At 42.1% G+C, this 19,599-nt stretch overlaps 1 protein-coding gene across 1 annotated transcript in view; it reads left to right on the plus strand.

Annotated features, from left to right (window-relative positions):
- The first annotated feature begins 9,298 nt into the window (after positions 1-9,298).
- Rpp30 (ribonuclease P/MRP subunit p30) overlaps positions 9,299-19,599 on the plus strand; it is a 29,919-nt gene continuing 19,618 nt past the window's right edge. Inside the window, exons 1-5 of the mRNA XM_042262851.2 lie at positions 9,299-9,452; positions 10,904-10,959; positions 12,584-12,640; positions 13,018-13,092; positions 15,321-15,392. Of these exons, the coding sequence (XP_042118785.1) occupies positions 9,371-9,452; positions 10,904-10,959; positions 12,584-12,640; positions 13,018-13,092; positions 15,321-15,392 (342 nt within the window). The 5' untranslated portion in view covers positions 9,299-9,370. The remainder of the gene's footprint in view (positions 9,453-10,903; positions 10,960-12,583; positions 12,641-13,017; positions 13,093-15,320; positions 15,393-19,599) is intronic.

Raw genomic sequence — 19,599 nt, forward strand, 5'->3', positions numbered from 1 at the left:
TTGGGTTAATAAAAAGCTGAACGGCCAATAGCTAGGCAGGATTTCCAGGCACAGAGGACACTGGGAAGAAGAAGAAGGGCAGAGACACAAGTGACATGGAGGAAGCAGGAAAGCAGGATGGACAGTACGTAGATGAGGTAAACAAGGCTCACGGCAGCACATAAGTCAATAGAAATGGATTCATTTAAGTCATAAGAGCTAGCTAAAAATAAGCCTAAGCTAATGGCTGAGCTTTCATAATTAATAAGAAGTCTCTGTGTGGTTTTTTGGGAGCTGGCAGGTGGAACAGAAAAATCTGCCAACAATAGGAAGCTCCACACAATGTGACTTTGTCTAGACTAACCTGATCCATGTGCCAAGATAAGGTACAGGGTAGGACCCCAAATGTATCTTGTACTTACAAGTGGGAGATACTGAGATCATCCCACTGAGATCTGTGTGCTATAATTATCACAGCAGGGGCTGTTAGTTATTTAAAAGGGACATATTGAGGGTACAGGGGGACGGTCTGATTTTAAGGCAAGAAAGATGAGCAGTTCAAGAATCTGTAAACTAGTTCACTTCAGTTTATGGTTTCAGTGAGATTTTTTGTTGTTGTTCATCATAGCAAGGGAGGCCTGGTTGCAGGAGTGGATAGAAGAGTCTTGTTCACAGGGCGTTGTACTAAGAAACAGAGTACTGGGTCAGAATTATGGGCTGGGCTATTATTTCTATGGCCCACTCCTCAAATCTAGTTTTTCTAGGCAGATCTCACCTCTTAAAGGTTCCATAACCTCTAGAAACAGAATTACCAGACATGGAATATGTGTCAAAACATGAGTCTTTGGGTAACATTTCCTGTTTAAACCATAACAAAACTATAGATACATTTGGATAATATTGACATCCTAACAATACTAAGCCCTCTACTTCAGAGATGTCTTTCCATTTATTAGGTCTTACTTAATGTTTTCTAATACTGCCCTAATTTTATGTTAAAGTCTGGCAATACCTTGGTTAAATTTATTCCTAATTACTTTACTCTTTTGATAATACTGTTTGTTGTTTTTTATTTTCATTTTTGGATTACCTATTGCAGGTATATAGAAATAAAACTAACTTTTATGTTGATCTCATATACCAGAGCTTAGCTCACTTATTAATGCTAGAAATTTTTGTGTATGGCTTCATAAGCACTTTACACATAAATGGGGTAAAAATCACCTGAGAATCTGGGTGCCTTTCATTCCCTTTTCTTGTCTCCATAACATTACAGTGAAATACTGAACAGCAGTGGCAACATTTGCATCCTCATTTTGTTACTCACTCTGGGAGAAGAACATGGAGTAACATTTCAGTATTTTGTATTTGAGCATGATGCCAGTCATGGGCTTCTCGAAGATGGTCTTTATCAGGTTGTACTGAATAATTTTATGTCAACTTGTCACAAGCTAGAGCCATCAGAGAGGAGGGAGCCTCAGTTAAGAAAATGCCTCCGGAAGATCCAACTGTAAGGATTTTCTTAATTAGTGATCAGTGGGGGAGGACACAGCTCATTGTGGGTGGTGCCACCCTTGGGCTGATGGTCCTGGGTCTATAAAAAAGTAGGTTGAGCAAGCCATAAGGAGCAAGCCAGTAAGCAGCAACCTTCCATAGCCTCTGCATCAGCTCCTGCCCTGCAGTTCCTGCCCTCACTGCTTTTGATAATGAACAATAACAATATAGAACTGTGAGTGAAATAAATCCTTTCCTCCCCAAGTTCCTCTGGTCATGGAGTTTCATTACAGCAATAGTAACCCTAAGTAAGACACATTTCAATTAAGCCCTTTCTATTCTTGTTTTTGTAAAATGATTTTAGAATTGAAAATCGATGTATGGGATGGGAAGGTGTATGTAGGGTGAGGTTAGGGGGCTAAGCATAGGAAAGTGTATATGAAAAAGCCACACATAAACCCAGTGTCTTGCAACCCAATTTAAGAAAGAAAACTAAACCTTACGGAGCAAATGCTAGGTCTAGCAAATAATGCTAGTCCTGGATTACTTGATTTTAAAACAGCGAGACACACACACACACACACACACACACACACACACACACACACACAAAATATAAAAACAAATTAATGTTTTACAGAGCTGGGAAAAGAACTTTCACCGGAGTACAAAACCGCAAAGTGTTTCTGTCTTTAATTTTGTAATTCTTTACTATGAAATAGCTTGGAATGTCAGTTTTGTTTTGAGAAAAAAAACAAAACAAAACTGATAACTGAGCAAGAAAATGTAATTGGGTTAGAAAATTCTTGCTCTGATAAAAATTCCCCAAACAGTGAAAACATTTTTTAAAGAAGAGTTAGAAGGGATACCCTCAAAAAAATTAAGATCATGCTTCTTGGCATTGAGATGATCATGCGTTTCTGTTGCTTATTGTGTTGGTATGAGAGACAACATCTGTTGTTCTTCACTGCTGAATCATCCTTAAGTCTCGAGGTAATCCCACTTGGCTGTGGTTGTATGATGCTTTTAATAGGCTGTTGCACTGAGGGTTATGGCATTTGTTGAGTATCATCACAACCACATTCATAGGAGATATTGATCTTCAGTATTCTTTATTGTGGGGGATTTTTCTGTCATTACTACAATAGTAGTGTTAGCCTATGTTAGCATAGTGAAAATGTTCATAATTCTTATACTTTTGGATAGACTTTGTGAAAATTGGCATCCCAGAGTGTCTTAAGGTGACATATGACTGACTCATTATAATACAAAAATTGTATACCCCTGGGTGGAGACTTAAGAAGCACGGGATGCATGGAGTCGTGTTTAGAACTATGTGTGACAGCCAGAGCACGTGCCAGAAAGCCTCTGCTATGCAAATGTCCCTTAAAGCCCAGGTAATGAGCCATAAAAGCCCTGAGTCTGCGCACAGCTGCTGCTTGGGCTCTTGAATGTCCTCTTTGCTCAGTTCCCTCCTCCCGTGGACATGGATGTTCCCTCACTATCCTGTCTCTGCTTCTGATGAACTCTGTATCTGCTCATTTCCTGTTTGAGGATACTAGAACTCCTGTCAAGAACCCAGCAAACCTCCATGTCTACCAGGATCACCGCCACAGTTGTGTGTTGCAGTAGGAAGTGAGTCTTTAACTTTCATATGTAGAAATGAGTTGCAATTTTAAAGAAATGTGCTAGATTACTGCTAGTCTAATGGGTTTTCCAAAGAAAGCATTTTGCTATATATGAGCAATTCAGTTTACGTTTCCTTGAAAGGTAGAGTACTTCGGAGTTTTTAAAGGGGCCATAGTGCCATCAACTGAAAATTCTGGGTTTGACTCACTCTTCACTAACACACTAAGGTGGAGATTGTACCCTTGAAGACATTTACAAGTAAATTTCTTTTGACAGTTCAAACATCTCTCAATATTCGCTATAGTTATTTGGAGCACGAACCATGTGGGGGTTATGTTAATACTTTAGCTATCATTTGTATGGTTTTTAAATTTAGAGCCCAAAGTGGCTTTGGGTCAATGGCACAATAAATTGGCTTAAATTCTGTGCTTCGATGAAGCCATGTCACATTGTGCTTGTAAGTCTAAAGTGAATACTGACCCCTGGAGGAAGCCCATCTGTTGTCATGGTTACCAGTTCTGAGGCGTCTACTTTCAAATTCTCAAAACTCTTCTCCCTACACAAAAATAAGCTACTTCAAAGATTGTACCTCTGAGGAGCACCATTTCTAAAAGGTTTCTAGTCTTGTCGAAATTCTCACATCACGGGCTGGAGAGAAATGGCTCAGCAGTTAAGAGCACTTACTGCTCTTACAGAGGACCTAAGTTCGATTCAAAGAACCCATGTTGAGTGGCTCAGAATAGCTATAACTGCAGGTCCATGAGATCTGACACCTCTGGCCTCCTCAGGTATTGGCACATACTAATGCACACACGTACATAACTGTAGGGCCCTGGCCCCCCATTTTGGGTAGCTGTTGCCTTGCTTGCTGATCTTGACCAGATGTCCTCCCTATGCTGATTCCATACCGGTTTCCTTCTTCCTGAACACTCACCAGAGGTCCTTTGTTCCTGTATCCTGCATTTGGTGTAAACAGCTTAGATGCAAGAATGTAGAACATTGGTAGTGAACTTCTGCCCTCTGGGGTTCCTCCATTGTGCTGTAAGCCTGTATTTAAGGCCTCCTCCCTCCTTCAATAAAAGGCATTTGGCATTCTGCTGAGGCAAATGACCCGCTGTCTCTTGTCTCTGTTCTTTGATCCACAGCCCCTCGCTCAGACATGGTGAACGGGTGGTGGTGGCGGCGGCGGCGGCGCGGGCGTTACCGCTACACATAACTCAAGCATAAAGTAAAATTCTCAGAAATACAAGTAGATTTGGAGCATCTAGTTACTTAAGAGCAGCAATGAAAAATGCCAGGTGTAAATTAGGTTTCTTTGGGGTTTTGTTGTTGTTTTTTAAATGGGACTTGTCTTATGAGTTCACAACATACTAAACAATAGGATTTCTAAGAATTACATTTATAAATGCTACTTTGTTTAGGATCTGCTCTCTTCTATAGCCTTAATAAATGCCCCATGTAAACTTGCCTGAAATAAAAAGGGTTGTTTGAGCAGCTGTCTACAGGTGATGTGGAGCAGCATTGCCTTGCTGGTTTGTTTTTTGTTTCGCTTTGGTTTGGTCAGTTTGACTGACCTGTGGATGGGGAGGACACCATTCTAGTTTAGGCTGTGAGTGTGCTTCTCCATGGAGTTTGCATTTTAGTAAGTAGACTAAGTCAAATGATTGCTCTCCCTGATCTGGCTTTATCCAGTCTGTTGAAGGTGAAGCCTATCTATGCACACCGAGCTCTCTTGCCTTGTGGAGCATTCCTCCACTACCATGAGCTGGGACATTAGTTTTTCCTGGTCTTTGCACTCGAATTGAAATCCTGGCTCTTCCTGCGTCCTCAGCCCACATGTCTTTGGACAACACTGGCTTTAAAGTGAGACTAAGGCAGGATGGAAAGATGGGAAGTTATGAGGCCCTGAGAAGGAACTCGTGAGAAGAAGCCCTGCAAAGAACAGAGTCTGCCTCTAGGTGGAGACGTGCCCTTGACTCTCTCAAGAGTCAATAAAACCTGCCAGATCTGGGACCTGACTAGGGAATCACCCCTAAGAAAGCAGGTTCACCATTTAATGTGCTTTTTCTTGCCCAAATCTCCACCCACTATGGCAGTTTCTACCATCTGAGCCTCCGTGAGATTCGACTGGATCTACCCACCTTTCTGAGGCCTGACTCCCAATGCAGTAACCATTTCTACACTGGCTAGAGCCTTTAAAACTCTCTAACTAGCACTCCGTGCCTCCTAGCTTTTGTTCTAAAGCTCGCCTTCCCAGCCTGCCACCAGGTGGCTGACCTCCATGCTGCTTTTTTCCAAGCAGAATCGCTTTTGTTCTTTTCCATTCTCCTCTTCCTTACAGGCAGCTGTGATGTATTTACAGCTTGGCTGCCCTCGAGTTCTCCTTTTAAATTCTAATAAATCGTCCTGAGTTTCTGCTTGAGTCCATTCTTTGTCCTCCAGCCTATTTGTGTCTATTCTTAAATTCTTTTATTGATGAAACTAAGAACCCCAAAAAGTAACTCTGGCTTTCCAAATATCATATGATGGGTCTCCCCAATATTTTTTCCTACCTCCTCCAAACTTAGAAGTCTTTGGATGCACTGACAGGAGCCCAAAGGCTACTTTGAATGCAAAACCCCATCTTCTCAGTGTGTGAAGTGAAGAATGACCACTTCAAGGCATGGTTGAGAAGATTTTTATTGCAGATATGAGGGAGAGCACAGCAGAGGCATCTGGAGGACTCCGGAGCAGCAAGAGAAAGTAGTACAGAAACATGGCCAGCAGACTGAACCAGGCCATGAGAGGAGAAGGGGGATGGGATGTGGAGGGAAAGAGAGGAGAGGGTGCCGAGAAAGGGGTCAAGGAGGAGCAAAGAGAGCATATGGCCAAAATGGCAGGGTTATATAGGAACTCTCTGCGTGGAGAGTGTTAAGGGTTTGGGGTCCCTCAGAGATTCACAGTGACCACTACTAAATTCTAGCAAATAAGAGGCTTTATTAAATACTGGTGGTGCCAGGTCTGCATCTTTAGATTCAGAATTCTCAAAATGCAGCACCTAGTCATATTCACCCTAGGCTTATAAGGGCAGAAACCACAAAGTTACAAAGTTACAGCTTTTGGAGGGTCGAATTATCTCACATCCCTGGGGTGACTATCTTTGACAATAGACATCCCGTAGATGTCTCACTTATCTCCAGCAAGAGAACAGTGTTTACAGAAGCAAAATTATCAATTAGTCCCAGGATCCATTGTCTTGCAAGAACAGTAGAGGCAGTAAAATTTGGGAGGATAGACAGTTTCTTAAGATTAACTCAACTATTCCATTCCCAGAAGTTATCTATCTTGAGCAAGTTCACTCACCGTACATTTCACAGACAAGCAGCTTACAAGCTGAAGCAATTTTCTCATGGATTCTTTAAGTACAACATGTTATTCACTATCACAGGGAAGCCTGTGAGCTGGATGAGTCTGGAGTAGAGGACACTGTGAGAAGAGCCAGGATGCCAGCATGGGCTCTGTAACTGGTACTTGAGACGCTGAGACAGTCTGGAGGCCAGCATGCACATTGGTATGCTAGTAGGCATCACAATTAGCTATTTGTTCCTGTTTCTTTTGGACCTGACACTAAGTTCCACTACGGAAGAGAAATGTATTTAATAGGCACTATCCTAAAGCCTAAGATAACAGGAACCACCCTCACCACACCACCACCACCATCATTACAGCACCACCACTACCACCACCACCACCACCACCACCACCACCACCACCATCACCACCACCTCCATCACCACCGCCATCACCACCACCACCACCATCATTACAGCACCACCACTACCACCACCACCACCACCACCACCACCACCATCACCACCACCTCCATCACCACCGCCATCACCACCACCACCACCATCATTACAGCACCACCACCACCACCACCACCACCACCATCACCACCACCTCCATCACCACACCACCACCACCATCATTACAGCACCACCACCACCACCACCACCTCCATCACCACCACCATCACCACCACCTCCATCACCACCACCATCACCACCACCACCACCACCACCACCACCACCACCACCACCACCACCACCCCCTGTGGGCATCTTTTGAGAATTAAACCAGCAAGCATACAGTACAGTTGTGTTCCATTCAGGACTTCCTAATGCTTTCTTCAAACTTTGCATCTTGCAGCCTCTGCCACCCACCCAGACTGAAATCTGACATTTTATTCCCTACCATTTCCCTACCCCATCCTTTCCCATCTTCCCAATCCTGCCTCCTCCTCCTCCTCCTCTATCTGCTTCTCCTTCCTTCCCACTCCCTGCTTCCTCACTCCTTCCTTGACCTCCTTTCTTTCTTTTCCTCTTCTCTCCTTCACCTGCCAGCCACAACTGTCCTCTCTGCTTGCTTTTCTCAGGAGACAGTATCCTAGGCAGCAACTGGACCAAAATGCTTCAGTCCACCATTGTATCGCCTAAGCCTTCAGTTGCTCAAATGTCAAAAAAAGTGGGTGTTGGTTTTTAAAAAACAATACTTAATTGTTTTGAAAATTAGTAACACACACATAAGTAGTTGCAGGTGGTCTGCCTCATTATAGTGCTCAATGATATCTGTTCATTTATTTCTCACTCTTTCTTTTCCTCTTCAATTAAGCTCAGGGTATAGAGCAAAGAGATTTTAAATGGTGAAGTCCACAGCAACATCATCATGACTTTAAAACAAATATGTCCTCTTCAACCTAATCTTAGCATCAAATAATTAAAAATTTTAATCTTAACTAGGTCCACTACACAGTGGCCATACTACTAACCAATCTAGATTTTTTCCATCATGAAGATGCCTCTCTATGCCTACAAAAGTTAGCATTAAACATTCTGATGAAAAGCAGAAGTTGTTTTGTTGTCGTTTTGTTTGGGGGAAATATCAAGTATTGGAAACAACCAAATATTTTTTTCTTTATGTAAAGTAACCAAAGCTAGGTGTGGCAGTGCACAGCTGAAATCCCAACACCCAGGATGCTGAGGCAAGAAGATTGTGAATTTGAGCCCACCCTAGGCTACTGAAAATTCCCTGCTTCAAAATAATAATAACAACAATAATAATAATAATAGTCTTTCTGAAATCAGTAAGAAACTAGAGACCATTATGTTGAGGAGTATTACTTAAAGTGTGATCTGAGGGGGAAGACTGCATACTGTTTGTGATCAGTACAGAAACTGAAAATGTTTCTAAACATTTTCAGCACTTTGTTATGGTCCTGATGGACAAGTTCCTGATCAGTGGACTTTTCTTATTTGAGAACCCGGCAATTCAGATATCATATTAATGAGCTGCACGAGGCTGGAGCTGCTTATTGGTAAAGCATAAAGGATTCCCATGCTGGCCAACTAGAGACTGAACGGAAAGGAGTAAAGGACTGGCATTCTGCATCAAGTAGATTGAACATCAAGCCAGTATTTTATGTTGTCGGATAATTGACCTGTCAATATTCAAGAGTTAATTTTTAAAGTTGAAGCACCAAGTGATATTTGTATATTTCTCATGAAGATTTGTAAACACAAAGAAAAGTTTTCATTTTTGCTCCTTCCCATCAAACCTCTGGGCTAAAAGAATGCTGGCGGTAGGCGTTCATCTTTGAGAGCACCCTGCCATCTTGTGGTTGTAGATGTCGGCTGTAACAGACACTTAGCCCCAGAGCAAGCGCTTTTGAAAGGATGGAAAGAATGTTAGAGAACGGAAAGAAAAACAATTTCCCCTGTCTCTTCATTTATGTCACAACTCATCTACTCTGGAGACTTATGTAACGCGCACTGTCCTGGAACTCACCGTGTAGATCAGGATGGCCTCGAACTCACAAAGTCTCCTCACCCTTCCAAGAGCTGAGATTGAAGGCGTGCATCACCACACCAGGCTCTCCCAGCTCTTCAAATGGGACTTCAAGACCTTAGATGTCTGCTTGATCTCAGAATGCTCCACGGTTGTGTTCAAAATGTATCACAACTGTTGTGTGGTAGGATCATGAGGGAGCCCCTGCGGAGTCTACCAAACATAATGGTTCAAATCTCCACAAAAGTGAAGCTGTAGGTTTGAGCACACTAACTTTGGCTGTTTCCTAGAAGATAGGGAAGTCTCTGCAGAGACCAGACGATTGAGAAGGAAAAACCACAAATCCCAGGATGCCCAAGTGACAGCCTACAACTCCCAGCATGCTCTAGGGGTAACACGGCGGCGTCGCACACAGGCGCGCGGGTGCTCCTGGGCCGTCGGCATGGCGGTGTTCGCAGATTTGGACTTAAGAGCGGGCTCGGACCTGAAGGCTCTGCGCGGACTGGTGGAGACCGCTGCTCACCGTGAGTTTGCTGGCCTCGCGCTGCGAGCCCTGTCCCCTCGCTGCCACCCACACCGTCCAGTTTGCTTGGTAGTTTTTCCAGGTGCCATTCCGGTCTCTCGTAGACTCTGCCTGATTTCCCTAGAGGCAGGTGAAAGCTGCGGTGTCGCCCGGATCCCTGGCGTGGGAACCTCAGAGGCTCCTGAGGAAGCTGGTGTTGCCTGGGCTTGCCCAGTCTTTCATGCACAGGGAGAGAGCAGAGGCCAAAGGGGTCGAGAGATTGGCATAGGGTAGCTGCAAGCTGGTGAATGGTAGAAACTGGGACTGGACTCCAGGTGTACAGTCCCCTAAGCCGGTGCTTTTAAATATCAGTCCTTTTTGACTCACACGACATCTGTCAAATACAAAAAAAAAGCTGGTTCGCAGGCAGGAACTGCTGTGGAAGCTTAGAGGGTGGGGAGGGTCTTGCCTTATTTCTCTCGTGCATTGTAAATTCCTTGAGGATGAGCATTAATCATGTGTGCTCTCCCTCACCTGGCATAGGGCCTGTCAGATAATGGATGCTCAAATACCTTCGACAGGAAGGAAACTAGGGAGTTACGGGAGTAAGAGATAAGAGGAAAGACCGCTATCTTGTCATTACCATGCATTGTCTTTTAATATTAATACCCTATCACCTTGTTGGTATTTAGACAACTTGAAGACAGGAGCTGTGATTTAGATGTACTGGAGACATAGACACTTGTCCAAACGGTGCTCACTGTTGTGATGATGAGGCAAACCTCTAGTGTTCCCTGTCTCTTACTGTAGAGCACCTCAAAAGAGGTATAAGGGAGTCATCCCTCCATTGCGCCTTAGGAAAGGGAGGAAATCGAAGGAGCCTCGCAGAAGAAGTGAGTGATAATGAGGGCAACAGACACTTAAACTTGATGGAATAAAAATGAACAAAGGACCGGGCACGCCTTTAATCCCAGCACTTGGGAGGCAGAGCCAGGCGGATCTTTGTGAGTTCGAGGCCAGCCTGGTCTACAGAGCGAGATCCAGGAAAGGCGCAAAGCTACACAGAAAAACCAAAAAAAAAAAAACAAAAAAAATGAACAAAGGGAATGTTGTCTGGAAAGCAGAAGCAAGGTGTTTTTAGTATGAATCACAGCCTAACTATGTGCCTGGCAAGAGCTATTTCACTTAATTTCCCTGAACTTGAAAGTGCTGTCTGCTGTTAACATCACTTGACAGATGTAAGACCTGAAACCTAACGTTAAGTATCAGGAAACAATCGTGCTTAGATTTGCCCCCTGCCCCACCCCTTTATTTTCTAGGTGTGGGAATAGAACCCAGGGCTTTGTGTATGCTAAGCAATCATTCTAGCACTTAGCTGTAGCCCCAACCTCATCTCATACTCTTGAATCTAAGATCGGAAGGATCATTGTGAACAAGAAAGAATATTTTTTAATTAATCTATTTTTTTTTCAGTTGGATATTCAGTTGTTGCCATCAATCATATTGTTGACTTTAAGGAAAAGAAACAGGTAAAATAAGATTTCTCAGATTAATTAGTTAATAAATATTAAGAATTTACAAATGTTTGTGTCTGTGTTGGCAATATGGAACTAGAAATAAGTGTCAGTTACTTATCTTGTTGCTACGACCACATACTTGACAAAAGCATCGTAAGGATGGAGGTGTGTATTTTGCTTACACTTTGAAGGTACAGTCATCATGGCAGCGGAGCAGGAAGTGGCTGGTCACAGCTTCTCAGTCAGGTTCTCCTTTTTAGTTAGTTCACTCAGGACCACAACCCATGAAATAGCACAGCTCGCATCAGGGTGGGTCTTCCCTCCTGGGCCAATTCTTTATGGAAACACCATTATAGAAATACAGAGATGTGTTTCCATCATCGTTTCCAAATCCAGTCAAATTGCAGTGAAGGATAAGTCATTACAAGCATGCTTCTTACCAGCCCCCACCCCCTTCAGTTTTTCGAGACAGGGTTTCTCAGTGTTGAACTCACTCTAGCCCAGGCTGGCCTCAAACTCACAGAGATCCGCCTGCCTCTGCCTCCTGAGTGCTGGGATTAAAGGTGTGCACCACCACCACCCGGCACATACTTCTTTTTTTTTGAGACAGGGTCTTATACTTCCCAATCTGGTCTGGAACTCACTGTGTTGCCAAGGATAACCTCCTGCCTCTGCCTTCCAAGTGCTGAGATTACAAGCCCATGCCCAGTTTATGAGATGAGTTAGAAGCCAAGGCTGTGCATTTTAGAAAGCACTCTACCAGCTGAGCTGCATTGTAGTGAGTCTTTCTCTGTATCGCCAGCTCTCAAATAATGACACGGAGACTTATTATTAATTGTGAAAGCTTGGCTTTAGCTTAGGCTTGTTTCTAGCTAGCTCTTGTAACTTAACCCATTTCTATTCATCTACATGCTGCCACATGGCTTGTGGCTTTTTCTTCTCCTGCATGTCCTGCTTCCTCTGCGTCCTCAACTCTCCCTTTCTTCTTCCTAGAGCTCTCTCTGTCCAGAAGTCCCACCTATACCTACTGCCTTGCTATTGGCTGTTTAGCTTTTTAGTAAACCAATCACAGTGACATATCTTTATACAGTATAATCAAATATCTCTCAACACTGCATCTCCAACCTTTCTATCAACTGAGCTGCATCCCCGACCCTCAACTATATTTCTTTAAAACATCCTTATTATTATTATTGTGCTTATTATTTTACATTAATAATTGAACTGATATATATTCATACAAATTCAAAGATGTTTACAAGTACATTGCTGTTAAATGAACTGTAACCACAATATCTTGTTGTTTACTTTGTTGCCATGGTCTTATTAACTCGTTTACTAACTTTTTTTTCCTCTTCAATAGACTATCAAATATATATATTTCTTTTTAGATGAACAATTGTATCTTATAGTCATTTCTGTCTTCAAAATTGGTTATTTTTATTTTCTGATGTCCTTAGCAACTTCTCAGTTCTTTAATTTCTTTCCTTAAGAAAGAAAGAGAAAAGCTATTTAGTAAATTTGAATATCAGAAATTAGCTTTCTTTGATTTTTTTTTCTGAGATGCCCTTAAAGTGTTTTGTTGTACTTTGTTCTTTAACATGTGACTAGAAGTAGTGTTTATCATTTGTTATAGGAAATTGAAAAGCCAGTAGCAGTTTCTGATCTCTTCACAACTTTACCAATTGTACAGGTAGGCATTTTATTGTTTAAGTGTAGTGTCTGTTCATGTAATCCAGCACCTTCTTTGGTGTTCTCTAACTTCAGCGGCACCTGCCTTCGGCCAGTTTCCCCTTTCCATCGGGGCTCACCTCTTCACCAGTGTCTTACTGTCCGTCAGTACTTGTTTGGCATCCTCCTTTCCAAAAGTCCTATGGCTGTTAAATTTCTCATCGTGTAGTTTACTAGATGTACATAGTATTTTCCTCTGCTCTTATAAATTCCTGTGGAAAAGCATGCTTTGTTGAGCTTTACTGTTCTCTGTAACTTTTACTATTTTCCATTGGTTAAAAAAAAAATTGATCAATCAATTGTGTTTTATCTTTTTTAATAATGTGTTTTTGTTTATAGGGAAAATCAAGACCAATTAAAATTTTAACTAGATTGACAATTATAGTTACAGATCCATCCCACTGTAATGTTTTGGTGAGTTCATTATTTTTCTACATTTGGCCTTCTAAACTATATTAACTAATATTGTCCCATTTTATCTCACCCCATTCTTCCACCCCCTGTATCCCTCAAATCCATGACACCTTTCCTGCTCTCCCTGTGTGTAGAAGCTACACATATAATGTGTCTCTTCCAAAAAGTTAGAAGGTGCCAATGGACAGAGAAATATCATACATTTTTCCAGCATGCAGAGATTATATATTTTGAATATATTTTTCATTTTCATATACAATGTCAGGTTTGAGGTTTTCCCTGTAAGCAGTAACTGTGATTTACTGATATATTCTCCTGTCCTAGAACAAAAATATTTTCTTATACATCTGGCATTAATTTATATTGAGCAGTATTTTCATTGTGAACTTGTGTGTTACAGTCATGTGAATTACCCACAACACATGAAATAGTCTTATCTAGCAATGTCTAGGGGGGAAATGCTAATTCCATTGAAGGCTGTCTTAGTTAGGATTTCTTTTGTTGTGATAAAACATCATGACCAAAGCATCTTGGGCAGGAAAGTTGATTTCAGCTTACAGTTCCACATCGTACTCCATCATTTTATTAAAGGAAGTCAGGGCAAGAACTTGAGGTAGAAACCTGGAGGGAGGAACTAGTGCAGAGGCCATGAGGAACACTTCTTACTGTCTTGCTCCTCATGGTTTGCTCAGTCTGTTTCCTTATAGCACCCAGGACCACCAGCTTAAGAGTGGCACTGCCTATAATTAGCTGGCCCTCCTACATTAATCATCGTTCAAAAAAAATGCACCACAGGCCACTCTGATGGGGGCATTTTCTCAGTTGAGGTTCCCTCCCCCCCAAATGCCTCTAGCTGTCAAGTTGACATAAAATTAGCACAATTGACCTCTTGTCAGCTTCACACACAAACACATCGCTGTTAAACTATAACCTTTCCTTTCTTGTTCATACCCAGGATCTCATATATGTAATAGTAATCATAATATAAAACATTCCAACTTTTAAAAGTCCCACAGTCTTTAAAAATTCAAACACTTTAGGAGTTCAGTTTCGATGGGCAGTCGTGCTGCACTTCTTTAATCCCAGCACTCAGGAAGGAGAGGCAGGTGATCTCTGTGAGTTCAAGGTCAGCATGGTCTACAGAGTGAATTCGTGACAGCCAGGGTTACACAGAAAGACCCTGTTTTGAAAACAACAAAAAGCCAGTCTCATTAGGCAGTGGTGGCCCATGCCTTTCATTCCAATTGTCAGGAGGAAGAGGTAGGCAGATCTCCAAGTTCGAGGGCAGCTTGGTCTACAGAGTGAATTCCAGAACAGCCAAGGATACACAGAGAAACCCTGCCTCAAAAACAAAAAACAGGAGCTGGAGATATGGCTCATGGGTTAAGGGGCTGCTCTTCCATAGGTCCTGAGTTCAATTCCTAACAACCACATGGTGACTCACAACCATCTATAATAGGATCTGATGCCCTCTTCTGGCATGCTGGTATACATGCAGAGCACTCATACAAAAAATATAAGTAAATTTTTTTAGAAAATTTCACTCTCTTTAAAATATTCAGTCTCTTTCAAAGTTCAAGCTTCTCTAAAATATCCAAATTCTCTGTAAAATTCCAGTCTCCTTAACTTCAAAGTCTTAACTGTGGGTGCTGTAAAATAAAAAATAAGTTACATTCTTTCTTACTCCAAGAAACTTGGGATGAGCTGTCTCCATGTTCCCTTTTCCCATACACAGAAGGCTGCAAGCTTACAGCACTTTCTAGAGCTTAGTCATATTTATTATCATGGGAAAAAAAGATTAATATAATAATATAGATTAATAACTTTGCACAATATAAAGCTGTCTTGGGATTTACTCTTAGTTCTATTTAAAAAAAAAAAAAGAAAAGAAAAGAAAAACAAGTAACAACATTTCTCTGTATTCTCTGGTTTCAGATCTGGGTTAGAAAGGACCTTTGTTCCCTAAAAGGCTCCCACTTTTGTTACTTTTGAGTCAGTCATGAAAATCTAACCATGATCAGTGACTTTCATGTTTATGCTCTCCTGTGTCAGCTCTTGAGTGAGTGTTGTGAACACAGAGACTTGCAGCCAGATGTGGTAACTCAGACCCCAGGAGGCTGAGGCGGGAGGATTGGTTTAAGGTTGAGGATATTGGGTGTTGCTAGATGACCAGGCATCTGTTTATATTTTTTTGTTACTGTGTGATAAACATTCATTTTGTCTTATAGAGAGCAACTTCTTCAAGGGTCCGGCTGTACGATATTGTTGCAGTGTTTCCAAAGACAGAAAAACTTTTTCATGTAAGTGACAGGCGAAAGAGAATAATGGTTTCTCATGGTGTAAGTCTGTTGTTCTACCACAGTAGATGCCCTGCTCCTCTCGGTTCTAGTTTCATTTCTGTTGCTGGGATCAAATAACTGGACAAAAAGCCACAGGGAAAAAGGGCTAGTTACTGTTCGTCATTATGGAGAAGCAAAGCAGGACTTTCAAACAGCTGCTGACAGATGTCTACAGTCCAAAGCAGAGAGGAATGCACATATGTACACTTGGTTGCTTGAACTCAGCTCGATTTCTCCATTCTTTAACAATCCAAGACACTACCATCACCACACTACCACCTGCCTGGGGAATGATGCTGCCCACAGTGGGTTGGGTCTTCCCACATTGTCTTAATTAAAATAATTCCTTATAGACACAATCCATGACCAACTCAATGTAGATAGTCCCTCATTGAGACTGTCTTCCCAGGTTAAAGAGTTTATCTAATTATTCTTTATCAATAAAAACTTGTGAGTCTGATATCAGGGTAAGAACCTGAATGATCAGAGAAGCGGCAGAGACTTGAACAGTGACCTCCTCTCTCTGTGCTTCCTCAATCCAAAAGGGCTAAGACTCTTTCTAAGCCCCACCCTACTACTTCCTATGTCTCTCTATATGTCCTTGGTCCTCTAAAATCTCTATAGTTAATTTTTGTCAGCTAGTAGCTAGCTCCACCCTCTGATTCAAAGTAAACTTTGTCAGTCTTGGGAGTGTCAGGATGTGATCAAACTATCCCCACCACCAAGTGATTCTAGGTTGTGTAAAGTTTACAATTAAAGCTACCCATCACAGGCCTCATCTGGAAACTCTGTATTTTCTGTTTGCACCCAAAGTCATCCTAGTAGACATTTGATGGATTCGGTGTGAAAGAGTTCATGAATTTTCTCCCGTTTCTTTCTCTATACTTTGTTCATTTGAAATTTCTCCTTGGTAAATTCATTCCTTTCCACTCAGTAACCACTTCAGTTTTTGGCTTCATCTCCTCCTGCCTGTGAGAGAAGAAAAGGGCAAGCCCCTCTCTGGGCCAGCTTCCCCCTTTGCAAGCTCTGAGGTGTAACCCGTATGGCAGTGTACATGTCAGCCCTTAGTCCTCCAGACACTCCTCAGGGTCAGCCATGTACTAATGTGATTCCCCTTCCCATTCCTGAGAGCCTTGGGGACGTGAATTCCTTTTGTTCTTTTAGAATTGACCTGTTGCTTTTTCAGAAAAGAAGGAGCTTAGCACATGGGCTCGTTTTGTCTTCAAGATAAACTGTCCTGTTCTTTCAAATGATTGCAGTGGGGGTGGCGGGGGGCTGGGTGAGGGGGACACACTGAAATGTTCTTTTAAGGAATGGTTTTTTTAAGAAATACTGAGAAAAATGAGGTATAATTACTTTTAGGTAGAGTTATGAATGTTTTCCTAACTTAGTCTCAAAAAAGATCCCTCTGCCAAAACAGTATTGAAGGAAAAAAATAATAGTCATACATTTTTAAACTTTACACCCTCCCCTTTTTTTAACTATAGTATTTTCTTTTGTTGTTTATTTTTGAGATTGTGATTTAATTAGGTTTTTCTCTTCCCTTTTCTCACTGCAAAACCTCCTGTATACCCCTCCCCACTCTCTTTCAAATTAATTTTTATTGCATACATACATGTATTTGTATATACATATATATTCCTAAATATAACCTGTTGCTTCCATATAATGTTGTTTGTATGTATGTTTTCAGGGCTGACCATTTTTTTAAGCAAAATTTGTCCTAAAACTCGACAGCTCTTTTTATCCCAAGTTTATCCAGTAGAGGGAGCCATTGACTAAGGAGACTGATGCAGTGTCTCAGGGTTTAGCATCGATTGCTAATTATGTTGATAGAGAAAAACACCACAGAACCACAGATTATCTGGGATGCCTGTGTGTGAACACATAGACACACCACACTACCCTGGTTTTTGTGGCTTCTTTTATGAAATGAAAGATGATACTAATTCTCAAGTATTTTGTTATAGATTAAGGAATGAGTAGAAGCAAGTACTTAATCATCAAAGACCTGTGGACCAGGTGTGGTGGCACAGGCCTTTACTTCCAGCATTCCATTACCAGTGCTTCAGAGGCAGAGGCAGGTGGATCTCTGTATCTGAGGCCAGCTTGTTTACAAAGTGAGATCCAGGACATCCGCCATACCAGCAGAGAAGTAGCGTTAAAAAGTTGTGGTTTTGTACTGCTCCTGAAATCTTTCAAAGCTGGCCTTTGCAGGATGCTGTTGCAGAATGTCGGCATGAAGGCAGCATCTCTCAAGATATGGTCTGTGTCTTTCAGCTTCAGATTTATCTGGGACTGTTACTAAGTTACAGATTATTAGGTCTTAGTACTGAATGAACTCTTGGAAATATAGCCTAGCCAGCCATTTGTGATAGTTTTTAGGTGAATTTTGTACACATGTACAGTTGAGAGCTACTGTTTATGGGTATGGGTATGGCTACCTCTCTGCCTTGGCAAGCCTGACTTTTTCTTGTGTGGTATGATAAGTGCTGGCATCAATGAAAGACCTCCAGGGTGCCGGGCGGTGGTGGCGCACGCCTTTAATCCCAGCACTCGGGAGGCAGAGACAGGCGGATCTCTATGAGTTCGAGGCCAGCCTGGACTACCAAGTGAGTCCCAGGAAAGGCGCAAAGCTACACAGAGAAACCCTGTCTTGAAAAACCAAAAAAAAAAAAAAAAGAAAGAAAGAAAGAAAGACCTCCAAGGCAAAGGGATGGCTGAACCCTACCTTCCTGTGCCTTGTGTTCCCCAACAGTAAAAATATGCATATGTTTGTACATTTTTATAGGGACAAAGTTCTCTCAAACCATCATAGACATCTCTGCCCCTCCAAAAAAAAAGTTAAAGAAGGCTAAGTAAATTCATATACAATATACAGTCTGCCAATTTTCAGAGAGAGCTGAGATACTTAGCTCTAAAACTATTTTAAACATAATTCAGTCATTTTAATGATTTGGGGGAATATTAGATTAAGCCTCCCCAGTGCTGGGAATATGGGCGTGTGCCCCTGCTTCTCATAGTTCTTTGAATGACAGTTGAACGCTTAGATTGACGGGAAGGTAAATCAGAATACTTTGGTTAGGAACATTTTACATTCAAGAGGTCAGAGGAGCCAAAGGAAGCTGTCCTCTGTGGCTGAAAGTTCCTTACGATGCCACCCTTCGGCCAGTGCCGATTCCTTGTTTATCTGCCCCCCCTCCCCCCAGGAGAGAGGAAGAAAACAAAAATGTATGATGAGAAGAAACCCAGTTCAGCTTCATCAGGGGAGTCATTTAAAGCCATCGTTTCATTAAAACTAATGGTGTTCATGATAATAAATTCAAACACCTCGGAAGTGTATGTGTAAAAAGCATGCTGAAGTTTCTCCAGAGGCAGCCAATACTGACTTTCCTATGCATCTCCTCAGAAATGCCTTCCCGCTAAATTCCTTGCTTGTTCACTCCAGAGGCAACCACTGCAAGCATTCTATGGTATTTTTTCAGAAATGCTTGCCTGCTTCTTTGACTCATTGTCCCCTGTCTCTCCCTCTGTCCTTGTTGTCCCCATGCTCTTTGTATCGTACAGTATGTGAGTTCCATGATTACAAGTGTTCCTCGTCCTTTAAAACACTGGCACATTCCCACCCAGGGGATGGTAATGAAGTGAAATAGAAGTGTTTGTCTTCTGTCCTCTCTCGGTAATTGGCCTGGCAATGACTGTTCTCACACTATTGTCCCTGACCTGTGTGGAATTTATAGCTGTAGAATATAATAAAGTCCCTATAAAATATGTCTATAAGTGATAGTGCTGGTATGAACATAGGAATTATTAATGTTTACTGGAGCCATGGCTCGGCATTAGAGCATTTGGCATTCTCAGGACCCTGGTCTGGTCCTCAGCAGCAATGAAGTAAAATGTTGGTGGTCTTGCCATCAAGCTCTTTACTGTGCTCCTAAAAATGGACAGATGCTGAACTCAGCTCTGTTCCTCTGCAGAGCTTTTCTTCATTCTTAACAGTCTCTGTCTTTGTGAGGTAGACAGCTGGAGCAGTTGGATGGGCAGGTTCTTTAGGAGCCAAGTGCTTCTGCCAGAACAACATAGTTTCCCAGGCTTACCATATAACTATGACCATCTCCAAGCCAGATGGTCTCGGGTGACCACTGAGCCATGGGGCTAGGGCAAGAAT

The sequence above is a fragment of the Peromyscus maniculatus genome, chromosome 1, assembly GCF_049852395.1.
Source record: "Peromyscus maniculatus bairdii isolate BWxNUB_F1_BW_parent chromosome 1, HU_Pman_BW_mat_3.1, whole genome shotgun sequence".
In the NCBI taxonomy this organism is placed as follows: Eukaryota; Metazoa; Chordata; class Mammalia; order Rodentia; family Cricetidae; genus Peromyscus; species Peromyscus maniculatus.